The sequence below is a fragment of the Mytilus trossulus genome, chromosome 1, assembly GCF_036588685.1.
Source record: "Mytilus trossulus isolate FHL-02 chromosome 1, PNRI_Mtr1.1.1.hap1, whole genome shotgun sequence".
NCBI lineage: Eukaryota > Metazoa > Mollusca > Bivalvia > Mytilida > Mytilidae > Mytilus > Mytilus trossulus.
In genome coordinates this window covers 82,200,094-82,217,458 of record NC_086373.1, presented here as the reverse complement: position 1 = coordinate 82,217,458, position 17,365 = coordinate 82,200,094, and the positions used below count along the sequence as shown (strand labels likewise).

The window sequence follows — 17,365 nt, the reverse complement described above, 5'->3', positions numbered from 1 at the left end:
ACAAAACAATTTACAAAGATAAACTATGAATGACATGAATGGAGAATCTCTGTACTACAGGCTTCTGACTTGAGACAGGCCTAAAGAATGTGGCTGGGTTAATCATGTATGCAAGTGCTCATACCTCCCCATACCAGGGACAGAGTTACAGAACACCATAAAAACAGACAATAAAAAATCAGTAGAAAAGGGCTTAACTCATCAGATGGATATAAAGCAGAAAGACTTTAAATAAAAACACAGACTGGAATTGACATGGTATTTATACATCCCTACCAACAACTGAGCAAAGTACAGATCTGAGAGAACATGCAGTTACTGACAGCTAATGCAAAGCCATTACAATATTTAAAGATATGCATCTAATAATTAAAGTATCAATCAATACACATCCAACATCCAATGGATTTAGTAAAAATATCCATAAAATATCTTTGTTCAGTATGGTTAACATTCTGGAAATTATGAACCATCAATTTGAGTGCAGATTGTGTAAGGTATATAAAGACAAACTGTGCATGAATTATAGACATCATGATCACTTTACACACAGAAATATGAATTGACATTAGAATAACTATGCACACCAGAACAACAAATGGACATCACAATAATTATGCATGTATAATTACTTACAAATGGACACTGCAATTATTGAAAACATAAAAAAAAATGACTAGTGTAAAACCAATCTAAAAAAAAAAAGAGAAACAAAAAAACATTTATGAACCACATCAACAAATGACAACCACTGAACTTGAGGTTCCCAACTTTGTAAATGCATAAATGATATTGTAATTTGACACTACTACTTCAGGTTAGGGTGAAGGTTGGTGCCAGTATAAAAATTTAATCTGCTACATTTGTTCTTGGTGTGGTTCATAAATGTTTTTTGTTTCTGGTTTCGTTTTTTTTAGATTGGTTTTACAGTAGTTTTATCAAAAAAAAATTATTCTGATCCCTAATTTGATGAAAAAAAATATTGTGGTCAAGTAGATGAAAAATAAAATATTCCAAATCCAAATTTTCACCCATAACTTTAATAAAGTGATAAATTTTGACAGAAAAAAAATAATTAATGATCAACAGTGTTGAAATAAAAATGTTTTTGTTTTGCACATTTTTTTAAGTTAAATGGCTACTCTGTAATGGGGAAAACAATGGCATGTAAGTAAAAAAATAGGGGTACAGCAGTCAACATTACTTTTCATTCATTTTGCAGAGGTATGAACATAATCTAGTCTGCTTGATTCTGAATATTTGAATTAATCAATTTTTTTGGAAGTGTCTCCTGGCCTAAAAACTCGCAAAACGGTCATGGACGATACTTCTTAGGGACGAATCTGACTTGTTTGTTTGATATAATGTCCGCTAGGAGTCTCTGGTCTCGAAACCGGAAGTAATACTTGGAATAACCAAAAAAATGGCAAACTTAAAAGATCTAGAAGACGATTTTGAACAGCTGGATCCTTCACTTAAAAATATAGTAGACCAAGCCTCCCTGAAATGGGTATTCGTCGGTGGAAAAGGTGGTGTTGGTAAAACAACAACAAGGTGATTGCTACTATATAGTTTTGCTTTAATGGCGAACCGGCCCGAAGTCGATCCGTCACAAGTCATTCCGTCCCAAGTCGGTCCTCTTCTTCCATATACCTCTTCTCCATATACTACCCACATTCAACTTTCTAAATATACTGACTTACTGACAAATTGTCCCACATGTAAACACAATCCGGGCCTTCCAATTTAAATGAATATTTTTATTAATTTTAAGGGGAAAAAAAGAGTTTTCAATAGGGCTCTTCACCACATGCACTTGTTTCTATTCATTTGAAAGAAACAAGTGCCAGTGTATGAAAGCATGGGAAATCCTACGCAAGATACCAAGCAACTGCCCTGTTTTAATGATGTTTTCTGGTATTTTTCACACCATTTTTACCTTCATTATAAAAATCTGCCCCCTATCCAATGTGGCTGTACTAACCATGAAGAGCCCTATAACATGGATTATGTCAACAAAGCTAGTCAACCAGACGGCATTGCAAAAAAAGTCTTAGAACTGCTCAATTGAATTAGCATGAATAGTGTCTGTGAGTCACATATTCCAGCTAAGACTAGGTTATGGTACACTTCCATCGGACTGGAGAAATGCTAACATCAGTCTAATATTTAAAAAAGGTGATAGACATACAGCAGCAAATTACCGACTTGTATCACTCACCTGTGTTTGCTGTAAGCTTCTTGAACTCATAGTTTGCAAGCATATCCTGAATCACCTGGAAGCACACAATAAAATTGAGAATGGAAATGGGGAATGTGTCAAAGAGACAACAACCCGACCAAATAAAAAACAACAGCAGAAGGTCACCAACAGGTCTTCAATGTAGCGAGAAATTCCCGCAACCGGAGGCGTCCTTCAGCTGGCCCCTAAACAAATATATACAAGTTCAGTACATGTATACTTAACTTACTGTCGATTCATTGATAATCGATGGATACCAATTTTCGTGGGAACAAGGGAACCACGAATTCAAATGTTCAACAAATTACAAATTTTCTAAAGAATTATACATGTTATATGCAGACTCTGTTAAAACGTTTTAAACCTAGAAATTGAATATCCACAAAAATTCCTGTTTTTCTCAATCCACGAAAAGTGGTACCAGGAAAATAAATGAATCCACAATACCTCACTTCAACATGGCTTTCGTAGTGGCCATTCCTGCAAAAGTCAACTTCTTAATTATACTATGCATGACATCATGAATTCTTGTATCTTTTATGTCAAGAAACAAATTGATTTAACCATAGTGATACTGGACTTAAGTAAGGCATTTGACATGGTGCCTCATTAAAAACTCTTACACAGATTGAAAAACTATGGAATTGAAGGTAATACAAATGAATGGATTAATCATTCCTTATGCAACGTCAACAGTGAGTTATTGTTGAAGGAGAATTTTCTTCATCCTGCTCCTTTGACTCGGGAGTGCCCCAAGGAACTGTCCTAGGCCCCTTCTTTTTCTTTGTCATATTGACTTACCTCTCTGTGTAAAATCGCAAGTATGAATATTTGCTGATGACTGCCTCCTGTATTTTACCATCAACACACCACAGGACCTACCTCCAAAAATAGAAAGATCTAGACTCATTAGACAATTGGGCAAAGGACTGGGGTATGCATTTTAATGCCAGTAAATGCTATTTCATATCAATTCACCTTAGCAGGTCCTCGCTCACATACAGCTATACATTAGGTAATCATGCCTTAGAGCAAGTCAGAGAAAATAAATACTTAGGTTAGCAATAATTTGAAATAGTCATCTCACATTAACTAATTCTGCAACAAAGTTAATTCTACCCTGGGATTTATCAGAACATGCAGAAGGAACCTTAAACACTGCAACAAACATTTTAAAGAAACTTCCTACATGTCTCTTGTTTGCTCAGTTTTAGATTACTCAGGCACTGTATATATGGAACCCATTTTTTCAAAAAATAATTTCTACTGGCCTTAAAACTCGCAAAACAGTCATCATTAAAATAAACAGTTTATAAATTTTTCAAGACAGAAACAAGTCTTTTTCTTTGATTCTTCAGCAAACTGGAATTTGACTTAAAAGTACTGTAAATTCAGAAATTATTGCGTGCATTTATTATTGCGATTTTGTCATTTTACACTTGAAAGCGATTTTAATTTTTACGATGTTGAGAAAAGTCATGCTTAGTTCAGTTGAAATATTACAAAATGCGAGTTTTAATTATTGCGTTTACAACTCAGTCGCATTATTCGCAATAATAAAAACCATGCGCGTCGCTACGTTTACGTCAAAACGCCCGGGCGTACACTTGAATTTTGAAAATAAAAAAAATAATCGACATAAAATTAAAAAAAACTGGTCAAAAGCACATCAGCCTTGTGCTTCCTTTTTCAATGGATTGAAATTTTGAATAAAAAGGGACTAAATTTTCTCAAATAGATCATAATAATCTGATGTACAGTAGTTGTTGTTTGTTTATGTAATATATACGTGTTTCTCGTTTCTCGTTTTGTTTATATAGATTAGACCGTTGGTTTTCCCGTTTGAATGGTTTTAAACTAGTAATTTTGGGGCCCTTTATAGCTTGTTGTTCGGTGTGAGCCAAGGCTCCGTGTTGAAGGCCGTACTTTAACCTATAATGGTTTACTTTTTAAATTGTTATTTGGATGGAGAGTTGTCTCATTGGCACTCACACCACATCTTCCTATATCCATTTAATATATTTGTTCGAATCTTTTGTAAAAGTCTAAATCTACTATGAATTCTACATACTTTTCTTATATTTAAAGCAATTCACTATCTGCTCAGATTTGAAATTCTGTTTGTATTTTTGTCGACCCTGTGATTTATGTCCCAAAAGAGAGACAAAGCGGCATCAATATTTAGATTGCAATTATATCTTCAATTTTCCTGCATTTTAAGGACAAAATGTATTTCTTTCTGCAATTAATAAGTTGTCGCAGTTTGGGCTTACATTTAGTTATTTCTCTATTACATTGACTACTTGTCGAACCTTCATCGAATTTTATGAAAATGCCGAAGAAGCTTTTTCTATGACTAATGTCTAAAGCTAAAATTTGAAAAGCATTTGTTTTCGTTCATTTTTCTGTTCTTTTCTGATAGACAGATAGCCGGACTTTTCTTTACGCAATTAATTGTTTTACATGCTCTATCTATAAACCTTCATAGATTGTCGTAAAATATTCCAGATCAAGAAAAAAATTTAAGATTTTTTTTAAATCCCTCTAAAGGAACGATATATTTTGATTCACTTTTTGTGGGAAGAAATCCTAAGTGTTCCATAATTTTTTCATATTGCACCTCTTAGTGTTCATTAAAAGGTGCTTTTGTCGATTGTATGCCCACTCACTGCACCCTTTAAACTTATTTAAAAGTAATATTGGTTTGAAAGTTTTCTCTAAAACCAATGACCATTAGGCTAGCTTCCAGGTTAACACGATGATTATAAAGTTAACATATTACAAAATTTAACCAAAAACAAATAAACAATTTACATTCAAAAGTATGTTGCTATCAATGATTTTTTACTGACAGGAATCATTACGGTATCTGGTATCTCATTCTCATAGCTTTCGCGGGCGTCGTCCCTTTCGAACCCACCACCAGCAGGTGCTTTATCATTGAGCGGTTGGGAACCCTCATATCCCTCGCCAAGGTTCGGGCGTACACGTAAAAATGACCCAGCTACGCCACTGAAAACCTCGCAATAATTTCTGAATTTACAGTATAGTGAAGCTTATCAATGTCATTTCATTTGTTATGATGTAAGTGATATGTCTGGGTGAAAGTTATTCAGGCCAGGTTATAGAGATATGACATCACATACATTGTAGCAACAATGATTTAATGAAGAGCTGAGCAGAGTAACATAGATAGTGGGGAACTGATAATATCATATATACAATGTAGATATACTGGTAGGAAGATGTGGTATGAGTACCAATGAGACAACTATCCATCCATGTCATAATTTATAAAAGTAAACCATTATAAGTCAAGATACGGTCTTCAACACGGAGCATAGGCTCACACCAAACAGCAAGCTATTAAGTGCCCCAAAAATTACTGGTGTAAAACCATTCAAAAGTGAAAACCAATGGCCTAAAACGGAATTAAACGTTTTAATGGTACCAAACCGTCTCCCTTTTCTGAAACAGTAGTATAACATCACTACATAGAAAGAAACATTATGAAATATCAATTGGAATGACTCAACTCAATCTAAAAGGGAAGTGACATATACATGATATACATGTACATGTATAGATATTGAAACAAATTTTTAGTCTGTTAGACATAATGTAAACTTATGAAATTATCTTATATTGACTTGACTTACAGTTACAGATCTAGAATATTATAATTATAGGGTCATTTAAAAGTTTAAAATTTTGATATGGAACAAAATTTTCTTTTCCAGTTGTTGTCTATCAGTCCAGCTGGCTAAAAAGAGAGAAACAGTCCTGATCATTTCAACTGATCCAGCACACAATATTTCTGATGCCTTCAATCAGAAATTCTCCAAAGTGCCAGGTCCAGTCAATGGATTCACTAATTTGTTTGCAATGGTAAGAACATCGAAAATATCTTATGGTCCCTATGTGGATAGATCACATCAATAATAGTAGCCAAAATACTAATACACCTGATTACATTTTATGTGAAGACTTTTCATATAAAACTGAACTGATGAAATTATACTGTAGTGTATTCATGGTATTAGAACATTAGTATTGGTATTATATGCATTTTGACATTATTACCAGTTATAGTTGGTTATATTTAACTTATTTTAATTCTGTTATCACTTATCCATGTTATCAGAAATTATATAATGCTAGTTTGTACATACAAAATGTAAAATTGACAATGGAAATGGGAAATGTGTCACAGAGACAACAACCCGACCATAGAAAAAACAACAGCAGAAGGTCACTAACCGTCTAACGTCTTCAATGTAGCAAGAAATTCCCTCACATGGAGGCATCCTTCAGATGGCCCCTAAACAAATATATACTAGTTCAGTGATATTGAACGCCATATTAATTTCCAAATTGTATACAAGAAACTAAAATAAAATAATACAAGACTAACAAAGGCCAGAGGCTCCTGACTTGGGACAGGCACAAAAATGCGGTGGGGTTAAACATATTTGTGAGATCTCAACCCTCCCCTATACCTCTAGCCAATGTTAGAACAAACATTGAACTAGAAAATTCCTCAAGGAAGCTTTAAATATGTTTTTCTTATTTAACCATGTTAATGGTAACAGCATTCGTTGAAATGCAATTTTTTTTTTTAGAATTCAGTTAAGAAATTATTGTCATGATAGTGTAGTTATTTCTTGAAATTATTGGTAGAGAAATTTATGAAAAGATTGCATTCCATTTAGGATTCCATCACATGCATGACATGCACACCTGTAATTTTTTAAATGACTAGTTTATATAATAAGATCCCTTGGGGCCAAAGTCCATATTCATTTGAAAATTTATTATCCATTAAATTTTACAGTTTTGATATTTTTTTTTACTTTTAGGAAATAGATCCAAATTTAGGTTTTTCAGAATTACCAGAAGAATATTTTGAACAAGGTTAGTATAGTAAATAAGATGAGGATTGTTTCAGATATACATGTATGACCTAGATTATATTTTCCAAATTTTATTGACTGTAAATTAAACACTAGTGTTATACACATGTTCATGAACACTTTCAGTAAATCTTTAAACCTTGGTTGTGATGTAAGCAATATGTTGCTATTTATTGCTGTTCTATCTCAATGTCACAGTGAGACCTTCAATACAAGAGCAAAAAACACTAACCTCATTGGAAGGTTAAGACAGTCCTGTAGTACTGTTTGAGATGAATTCTTTGCTTACTGACAATCACACCTAAACTGTGAAAAGCAAAGCCATGGTAGTAATAAAAATATTTTGGTCAAAGAAGACAACTATTTGACAGGCAATCACACTGAAGTATGGAAAAAAGCAATACAAACATTCAGACAACCACGGGCACAATGATATATGTTAGATAAGTCAGCTGGGAAAAAACTATAATTATATAATTTACAAAGCTATAACAGTTGGGACTTTATGGCAAAAAAATGACTAAACAAACATGATCTATTTATCTATTACCTACTTATGTTGTCTTTTTATTTATAAGTAAGGGGTAGAGTTATGATTGACAATGAGAAAACTATCCACCAGAGACCAAGTGATGTTAGCAACTATAGTTCACTGTAGTAATAAAAAAGACTATTTTCCTGTTATTGATTTTATATAATTATATTAGGACATACAATTTAATAAAAAAATAAGCAATTAATGTTGTTTTATCTTATTGAATTACTGTATTTTTCAGATACATTGTCAATGGGTAAAGCTATGGCCTCAGAATTACTGAGTGCATTCCCTGGTATTGATGAGGCAATGAGTTTTGCTGAAGTGATGAAGTAATTACACCTTTCAGAAAAATTTGAACCACACACATGTAGTCGTGTTTTAAGACAGTAGAAAGGGCCTAAAAGATTCAAAGTTTTAATTTTTGAATTGTTTCGATTAAAAATCTGATAGAACTTTCTCTGTCAGATATGCATACTTTGTTGTTTGGGGTGCCTGGTCAAATTGAAACAAAAAGCTTTAAAATTAAACTGTTATGGTCTTTTTTTGGTTCTTTTTTATATAAAGGTTATTACAGGAAAAAATGTTTAGGACGGTTATACACCACATCATTTGTTTGTGTATGTGTTATAGTTTTGAAAGCTGATACAATACAATTTACAACAAACTTAAACAGGCTTAGAGTTAAATGATGTTCATTTATCTTTGAAGGGACCTAAAATATACTTGAGTAAGCTAAGATCTCAAGTCAATGAAGTTTGATCAATCAGAGATAGAAATGCATTGAACAAACAACAATGACTGACAATATACCTCAACTTATTCAAGTTTAAGACATGAATGAGTTTAAACAAAAATATATGTTGTATATAAGTATAAAAAGAAGATGTGGTATGATTGCTGATGAGACAACTCTCCAAATGGAACCAAATGACACACAAAGAAACAATTTAAGGTTAATGTTTGTTTCCCTGAATTTTGTTTTAGATTGGTACGAGGAATGAACTTCTCTTGTGTTGTATTTGACACAGCACCAACAGGACATACGCTAAGATTACTCTCCTTTCCAAGTGTGGTAGAAAAAGGTTTAGGAAAGATAATGAGACTAAAAAATCAGATTGGTCCATTTATATCACAGGTATGTACAATATTGTTTAAAAATTACATTAGTTTATATGCGCATATATTATATGATATATTGGTTGGTGATGTTTTGATTAAGATGACGAACAGCAATATTATACATTGTTTATATGCAATAGCATGATGTATAATAGCAACCAAGTATATTGATAAAATAAAAGTATACATAGCATGTTATGATTTATTATTAACAACTTCCACCTTAAAAGATAAAAGGAATATAATTAGAGCAGTCAAACTTTTGGTTCTTGCTTTTAAGATCAAATTGGGATCATCGCTGAACAAATGAACGTGATGGTTCATTTTTAAGTGTCGCTATGTTATCTTCTTAACTACAATACCAGCATATTGTGTGTTAAACACTTCTGTTTTTAAAAAATAATTAAATAATTAAAAAATGCTTTAAATCATAATTGACTTGGCTTTACAAAAAGGAAAAAGCAAGTTTTATACAAACATATTTCTGGTGGCAGTGTTAGAGTCAACGTTGTATTAATTTGTGTTACATTACACTATCAGAATTACAAAAAAGCGAGACATATCCCTGTGTCATCAGTTTATTGACAGAAATTCAGCAGAGATGTGGGAAAATAGATAAAGCATCCATTGTTGAAATAGCTGCCTACTGAATATATAGAATCACAACTACAATAAATGTGATCTATTTTCTGATGACAAGATATTTATTTAATTAATCAATTTCTGCTTAGCTTTCGCAAAACAATTATATCCATTTGGGTAAAAGAGCAAAGGAAATAAACAAGAAATTAAGTTATGTTGTCGTCCTTTCCTGTACGATTTCAAACTCTGCCTCCTTTTTATGGCTTGCAACAAAGTTGTTGGATTCATATTATTTGACCTTCATTTGCATCTTGTCATTCTGGAACAAATTTAAACCATTATATGTAATTTTATTATTAACACCTTCTAAGATTGGGCTGATTTTTTTGGTATGTGAGTTAACCATGATGATTTACAGATCAAGTTTAAGTTTTGTTCTGCTCTGCTAATTTTTGCCAAAATTCAAGCTTTAGATTTGCCATTCATGTCATTCTGACACATCTAGTCCCTTCTAATTTAGGTTCAAAAGGAAAAAAGGGTATTCAGATATTAATAGATTTCTGTATACTTTTATTTTAGTAACTTCTAAAAATATTAAAACAAAAATCGGTTATGCTTCCAATTTATATAAGGAATTAAGACTCATTAAGAGAGAGAGAGAGAATGTATAATTGTTTAACTCATTTTACACAGAATATTTGTTAGTTCATGACCTTGTCTTGAGTTCTGAAGAATAGATTATAAATGTTACAAAAGTCACAAGTAATTTAAAGGGATATTTGCATTAATGTTTATAATGAGATTCTTATTTAGAGTCTATCAATCCTGCTAAGTAATTAACTTGACAGTTCAAAGAAGAGCTCTAAATAATTAATGTTGGTGCAATATTTGCTGTGTAGAATGTTCTACATGTTATAGTTGTTTTTATGTATGAAATAAGTAAAAAAAACCTGTAAAAACTTGTTTTTTCTCAATATTTTATATCTAGGAAGATATGAAAATGGTAAATCATTAAATGTGTGAATATTAAGGCAAACTATATGTAATTGGTGGTGTTTCAAACTTGTTAAAAATGTGTTTGCATTAAACCTCTATAAACTGCATCTGAATATAATAAAAGAATTATATAGCATTTATTATTAGCCCAGTGGAAAAACAGATAAAACAATATGAATTAGGTCGAGTTTTAAATGTGTAGAATGTTTTTAAAAAGTACCTTGATATGCATTTTTCGTTGAAAACTTGAAAACATTTGATCGAAAATTAACCTGGTTTTGCTATGGACATTTCTATTTTATTGATAATTGATAATTGATAATGGTTCATTGGCTTATTTTACAGGAAGGTTCATAGCAATAATCATGATATGTAATGTATGTTGCAAAGCTTTTGAGAATAGAGAGAGAAAAAATTCTATAATCTCAGTTGCATTTTACACACATTTTATACATATGTCACATAATGTGGATAGTTATATATTTAAATCCTCTTAACAGTATTTTTATTATATTCAGATACAGTTTCAAAGAGATTTACAATATTCACATAGATTTAAAAAAAAAATCACAGTCCAATTATATACACTTTGCCTTAATAATATGATTTCACTTATGAAATAAGTCACTTTATCAAATCAAAAATAAAAATGAGTACTTGTACTTCATCTTAACATAGCAATTTATAAAGGTTTAATAAAATTTACTCTCAACATCTTCATCCTTACATTCTTAATGAAATCTTCAACCATTCTTTTACACCTGGTAGTAGTGTTAAACACAAATAGCATTGCTTTATTTGCTTTGATCATTTAAAGGGTAAATAAAAGATGCTTTTATTAATGCTTAAGCATTTCAAGCTAGACTTGTTTATTAACACTAGATTCATAATGTCAAGAATTAGGTAGTCAAATGTTTTCTAGGTCAGGTTAAACATAATTATTTAATATTATCTGACTTTTTCATTGTACATAGGCCCCATTTCTGGCTGAGTGGCCTTAATTAAAACTGGCTACTATGAACAATTTAACAGGCACCTGCTAATTGCAGATGGCCTAATATTTCATAAATTCATACATCTTGCTTTAACATCAAATGATGGTTAATGGGTAGAAATGAAATTTTTTGTTTGAAGTGGTTTGAATAAAAATTTTCAAGATATGCATATAGCTTATAAAAAACAATTGCAGCATGTTTTCAATGTGATACTGTATAAAAATAAGTTTTTAACTAAATAAATATCACTATACACAGAACTGTTCTTATAAAATGAGTTCAGCTTTGGTGAGATAGAAAGTGAGACAAAATTTTGTAAGGGGACATAATAAGTACTACTTGTGAATCATGTATAGAGTAAATTAGTTAAAATTTTATTAAAATTTAGAATAACTAATAATTTACATTAAGAATCCTTTGAAACAATTATTTAATCTTAGTCTTCAATTGATAGTGAGAAAATAAAATTCTCAGATTTTAAGTTTTACAGTTTATATTATAAGTAAAAAAAGGACGATAATTCAATGATGTAACAACCACTTATTTCTGATAAAAAAATAAATGCAGGATACAATCTGTGAGCATATTTATGAGTCTCACGAATATTTACTTCAAAATTGTCTGAGGAATCATTTTAACCAGTGATTCATTTCAGATAACTGTTTTACCTATAACTTTATTTGATTTCGCCCTCTAGGATTGTTTTAATTTGTTCTTGCTTTTAAACATTGTAATTTTTCAAATATTCCAGATGGGCAGATTTGTTGGAATGCAGGACATGAATGCTGATGAAATGTCTGGGAAACTAGAAGATATGTTGAGTACCATACGTCAAGTTAATGAACAATTCAAAAATGCTGTAAGTGGTTTACAATGTATAAATTTAGATGCAAATCAGCATATCTGTTATTGAGGGATGATATATATTATCAAAACTGTATGGTTAAAAATATCAAAGGGTTAACCCATCCTCCTATATTGAATGTTTTTAAAAAAAATAGAACTTTTGAAGTTGAAACTTTGACATATTTAGTGTGCCTTATAAGGGTTACAGATGTATCCAATATTGACCTCTTATCATTTTGATATTTGTATCTTTTGTTTACATACTATTATTAGGATACAGGATATTGCCATTATTGATTTATTTCAAGTCTATTTGAAATCATGATTCTTTAAAGATGGATAATTGATAAAAATCAATAGAATGCATGGAATATATATGGTAGTTCCTAAACAAGACTTTGGAAATCCTGAAATCTTATTATCCTTCACCAGTAATATTGAATTGAAACTGACAAAAAAGAAAGTACATCCACCAAACCAATTAAAAAAACATGGAATTATGCCAGGTTCATATCTCCTTTGTTACAGTTTTGCTTCTTGACTGAATATTTGTTCAATGAAGTTTACTTGAAGAGAATAGAATAGTTTAATTTAACCAGAGCATAGCAGATAACAATTTCAAGAGAACTGTACAGTGCAAGTATTGGTCTAAACTCAGTTCAACTCTGTCACTCCTTTACTAATAAAAGAAATAAGTGTTTCAGCACTTTAACTCTGAAACCCCTAGGAATTTAGGAATTAGGGGCCAAAAAGGGCCCAAATAAGCATTTTCTTGGTTTTTCGCACAGTAACTTTAGTTTAAGTTAATAGAAATCTATGAAATTTTGACACAAGGTTTATGACCACAAAAGGCAGGTTGGGATAGATTTTTGGGAGGTTTTTTTCTAACTGTTTAAGAATAAGGGGCCAAAAAAGGGCCCAAATAAGCATTATTCTTGTTTTTTTTCACAATAACTGTAGTATAAATGAATCGAAATCAATGAAATTTAAACACAAGGTTTATGAACACAAAAGGAAGGTTGGGATTGATTTTGGGAGTTGAGATCCCAACAGTTTAGGAATTAGGGGCCCAAATAAGCATTTTTCTTGGTTTTCACACCATAACTTTAGTATAAGTTAATAGAAATCTATGAAATTTAAACATAAGGTTTACATGTATGACCATAAAAGGAAGATTGGGATTGATTTTGGAAGTTTTGGTCCCAACAGTTTGGAAATAAGGGGCCCAAAGGGTCCAAAACTAAACTTCGTTTGATTTCATCAAAAATGTAATAATTGGGGTTCTTTGATATGCCAAATCTAACTGTGTTTGTAGATTCTTAATTTTTGGTCCCGTTTTCAAATTGGTCTACATTAGGGTCCAAAGGGTCCAAAATAAAAGTTAGTTTGATTTTAACAAAAATTGAATCCTTGGGGTTCTTTGATATGCTGAATCTAAAAATGTACTTAGATTTTTTATTATTAGCCCAGTTTTCAAGTTGGTCCAGATCAGGGTCCAAACTTTGTTTGATTTATCAAAAATTAAATAATTGGGGTTCTTTGATATGCCAAATCTAACTGTCCCTTTTTCAAATTGGTCTACATTAGGGTCCAAAGGGTCCCAAAATTAAACTTAGTTTGATTTTAACAAAAATTGAATCCTTGGGGTTCTTTGATATGCTGAATCTAAACATGTACTTGGATTTTTGATTATGGGCAAAGTTTTCAATTTGGTCCAAATCAGGATTCAAAATTATTATATTTAGTATTGTGCAATAGCAAGAAGTTTTCAATTGCACAGTATTGTGCAATAGCAAGAAATTTTCAATTGCACAGTATTGTTCAATAGCAAGAAATCTTCAATTGACAGTATTGCACAATAGGAAGAAATATCTAATTGCATAATATTGTGCAATAGCAATCAATTTTCAATTGGAGTTATCTTTCTTTGTCCAGAATAGATATTTGTGCAATAGCAAGATATTTTCAATATTCTTTGAAAATTTGAGTTATCTTTCTTTGTCCAGAATAGTAGTTGAATCAACTTAAATCATTGTTTTATACACTATACAATGTATTTTCACTTTTACTACCAACTGATAAATTAAAACATTCTTTACCATTCAATGTTTTTACATTTTAATATTTGAAGATGTATTTAAATGAGCAGTTATTTTTGCAAACTCCATTAGAAATTTGAATTGTGGTCAGTTTTGGAATAAGGGAAAGGGGGATGTGAAATCAAAATTGGGGGGGAGGGTCAATTTTTTTTCAGATTTCATAAATTAAAAGAAAATTTCTTCAAACATTTTTTTGGGAGGATTAATATTCAACAGCATCGTGAATTGCTCAAAGGCAAACTTTTTTTTAAAGTTCATTAATTAGACCACATTCATTCTGTGTCAGAAACCTATGCTGTGTCAACTATTTAATCACAATCCAAATTTAGAGCTGAATCCAGCTTGAATGTTGTGTCCATACTTTCCCCAACCGTTCAGGGTTCAACCTCTGCAGTTGTATAAAGCTGTGCCCTGCGGAGTATCTGGTTGTATACAGTACTTATTTTCAACATCTCGAACAATTTTTTTTTTGTGTGAATATTGTTTTCTGTTTTTCAATTTCAGGAGCAAACAACATTTGTGTGTGTATGTATAGCAGAATTTTTATCTTTGTATGAAACAGAGAGACTTGTTCAAGAACTGACAAAATATGGTATTGATACACACAATGTTGTTGTCAATCAGTTACTATTTCTGAAGAAAGGGGAGGAGCCATGTAAAATGTGTAGAGCCAGACATAAAATCCAAGCAAAATACCTTGACCAGGTGAGGAGATTTACTTGATTAGAAAATACATATACCTATATTGATTAGGACTATTACAAATGCATCTTGAAATGAGCATTTAAAAAAAAAATCCCTTCTTTCGACTATGTTTTTTTTGTTTTGCTTCAAGCTTTATTTGGCTTTTTGAATGAAAATTATAGTTTGAACTTCTTTTTCAAATTCAATGTGATCTTCACCATATCTTTGAATCCACGATCCACTGTTAAGATATTCAACCTTTTCACACAACTACAAAAAGACCAAACCTTCGATAAATGCTGCCAAGCATGGTAAAAAATATTTTCAAATGCTAAAAACAATTAAGTAAGATTTTATAGACAGACTGAGTGGAAAGTAAAGTAAGTTTGATAGACTCAGTGGCTAAAAAATTAAATGTGTACAGAGTGAGTGGCTAGTAAAGTAAGTTTGTATTAATTTATAAATTGCTGCAAATCTTCCATTCTCTATTGTTATCCAAGTTTTAAAAAAGACAAATTTTAAATGTTGCTTTAATTTTACCAGATTGCTGATCTGTACGAAGATTTCAATGTAACAAAACTACCACTGCAAGAAGAGGAAGTGCGAGGGGTTGAGAGGATCAAGGCTTTTTCAGAACTTTTATTAGAACCTTATATTGCAGACTGATATTTCTGTCTACTGTTGTTATTTATTTTATATTGTGATAACTTAAAAGCAACATGACTTTCATCATTATTTATTTTGCTATCACAACCATTTCCTTTTTACAAAGAATGGATTTCCAAGAATTCATTGTAACTATTGTACAAAACTTTGAAAAGATTCTAGGCTTTATCTGCCAGAAAAAATCTCTCTGTTCCCAAGATGAATTGAAAAATCATCTTTGTTCAGCTTTCAAAAAATTGATATTTTTAAAAAACATTTACCCTGTAAAAAGGTTGAAATTATTATCTAACCATGGAATAAGTGCAAAAAATATGGAAACTCTTTACACCTCAGTGCATGTCAACAAATCTGTCGAATATGGTGTATAGATTCATGACACATAATGCATTAGTGCACATGACAAAACCTAAGTAAAAGAACAAAATATTTATTGCTGCTTTGTTGTATTGGCCAATTTCTTTATATTATTTTACAATTAATGAAAATGTTATTCATCAGTGAAATGTCAAATCAGAGCTATGGTAATTAATGGTTTAAGAAAACCTAGATAATCTCACTATTGCCACAGGAGCTTGGGCCTCCTTTTATCCTTTCTTTTTTTTAATGGGTTCATGCCTCATGACACCTCTGACTAACACTGATGTTTGATAATCTCTGATGATGTACATGGCTTATTTTCAGTAATATTGCTATAATGTGGTGTTTAAATATATTAAATAATGTGACAGTTTTGATTATAACTGTATAAATCAACCCTTATTTATGAGTTTATAACATAGACAAAGCATGAAATTGATTTCATAACATAGACAAAGCATGAAATTAATTTCATAACATAGACAAAGCATGAAATTAATTTCATACCTTATTTTATTTACCGAAGGTTTAAACAGAACTTCTAGTGATGAATGACAAACTCATGCAATTTTAGGCAAAGGTTCAATTACAATATAGTTTGAAGGAAAATGACAACGTCTTTACCCATGGTGGTATAAAAAAGAAATTAACATTTGTTTTGTTAGAAAGATCAATGAATTCATCTTTTTATGTAGTGGTATAAAACAAAAATTGTCAGTCTTTTGTTAGAAATTTCATTCAGTTATTATTTGTGTATTTTTTAAAGAAAGTATTAAATGTGGAATTTTAAATCTTGAATGCAATATATTTAAGTTTATTTCATTGTTGTTAACATCAGGAAAAAAAGAAGGGATGTTTGGATTCAAATCATTAAGATAATAATGTACTAATATCAAATTTAAAAATAAATATATTAGTGCTCTATCTCGCGTTGTTATTAGATAATGTTTACAAAGATCATGGTTAAAGATATAAAGAAGATATTAATTTTGATTGTTTGTTATCTTACATTACAATTCATGGTCTCCATTCCCTATATTTAATATTATGGATAATAGTCTACCATCAATTATCCATTCTAGTACCCACTATGACAAGAACATTTGTAAAACCAAATATGGTCAAGTTAGTAGGGCATTATAATGAGTAAACCATTAATTAAAAAACAGACAACTTTTTGATGATGAGCATTACTGTAAAATTTATACTGTCGTAATGGAGGGAGTTTGGTATGCTTTTGGTACAATATGCAAGGAAATGGGAGTTGAATCATCCTTATGCATAAGTATCTTGACCTACTCTTGAAGGAAAATTCAATGTTTTTAGGC

At 31.1% G+C, this 17,365-nt stretch overlaps 1 protein-coding gene across 1 annotated transcript; it reads left to right on the top strand.

Annotated features, from left to right (window-relative positions):
* The first annotated feature begins 1,355 nt into the window (after positions 1-1,355).
* LOC134687144 (ATPase ASNA1 homolog) lies at positions 1,356-16,961 on the top strand. Its single transcript, XM_063547166.1, has 8 exons — positions 1,356-1,554; positions 5,983-6,130; positions 7,102-7,156; positions 7,932-8,022; positions 8,678-8,828; positions 12,137-12,244; positions 14,835-15,035; positions 15,558-16,961. Exons 1-8 carry the CDS (start codon positions 1,424-1,426, stop codon positions 15,678-15,680), a joined length of 1,008 nt encoding a protein of 335 aa, XP_063403236.1. The 5' UTR covers positions 1,356-1,423; the 3' UTR covers positions 15,681-16,961.
* The last annotated feature ends 404 nt before the right edge of the window (positions 16,962-17,365 follow it).

Excerpts from the sequence above, each read along its gene's own strand:
- LOC134687144 (XM_063547166.1), top strand. The coding sequence starts at position 1,424 with ATGGCAAACTTAAAAGATCTAGAAGACGATTTTGAACAGCTGGATCCT. Across the intron at positions 6,131-7,101 it reads TCACTAATTTGTTTGCAATG|GAAATAGATCCAAATTTAGG; the intron begins GTAAGAACATCG and ends TTTTACTTTTAG. Across the intron at positions 7,157-7,931 it reads AGAAGAATATTTTGAACAAG|ATACATTGTCAATGGGTAAA; the intron begins GTTAGTATAGTA and ends TGTATTTTTCAG.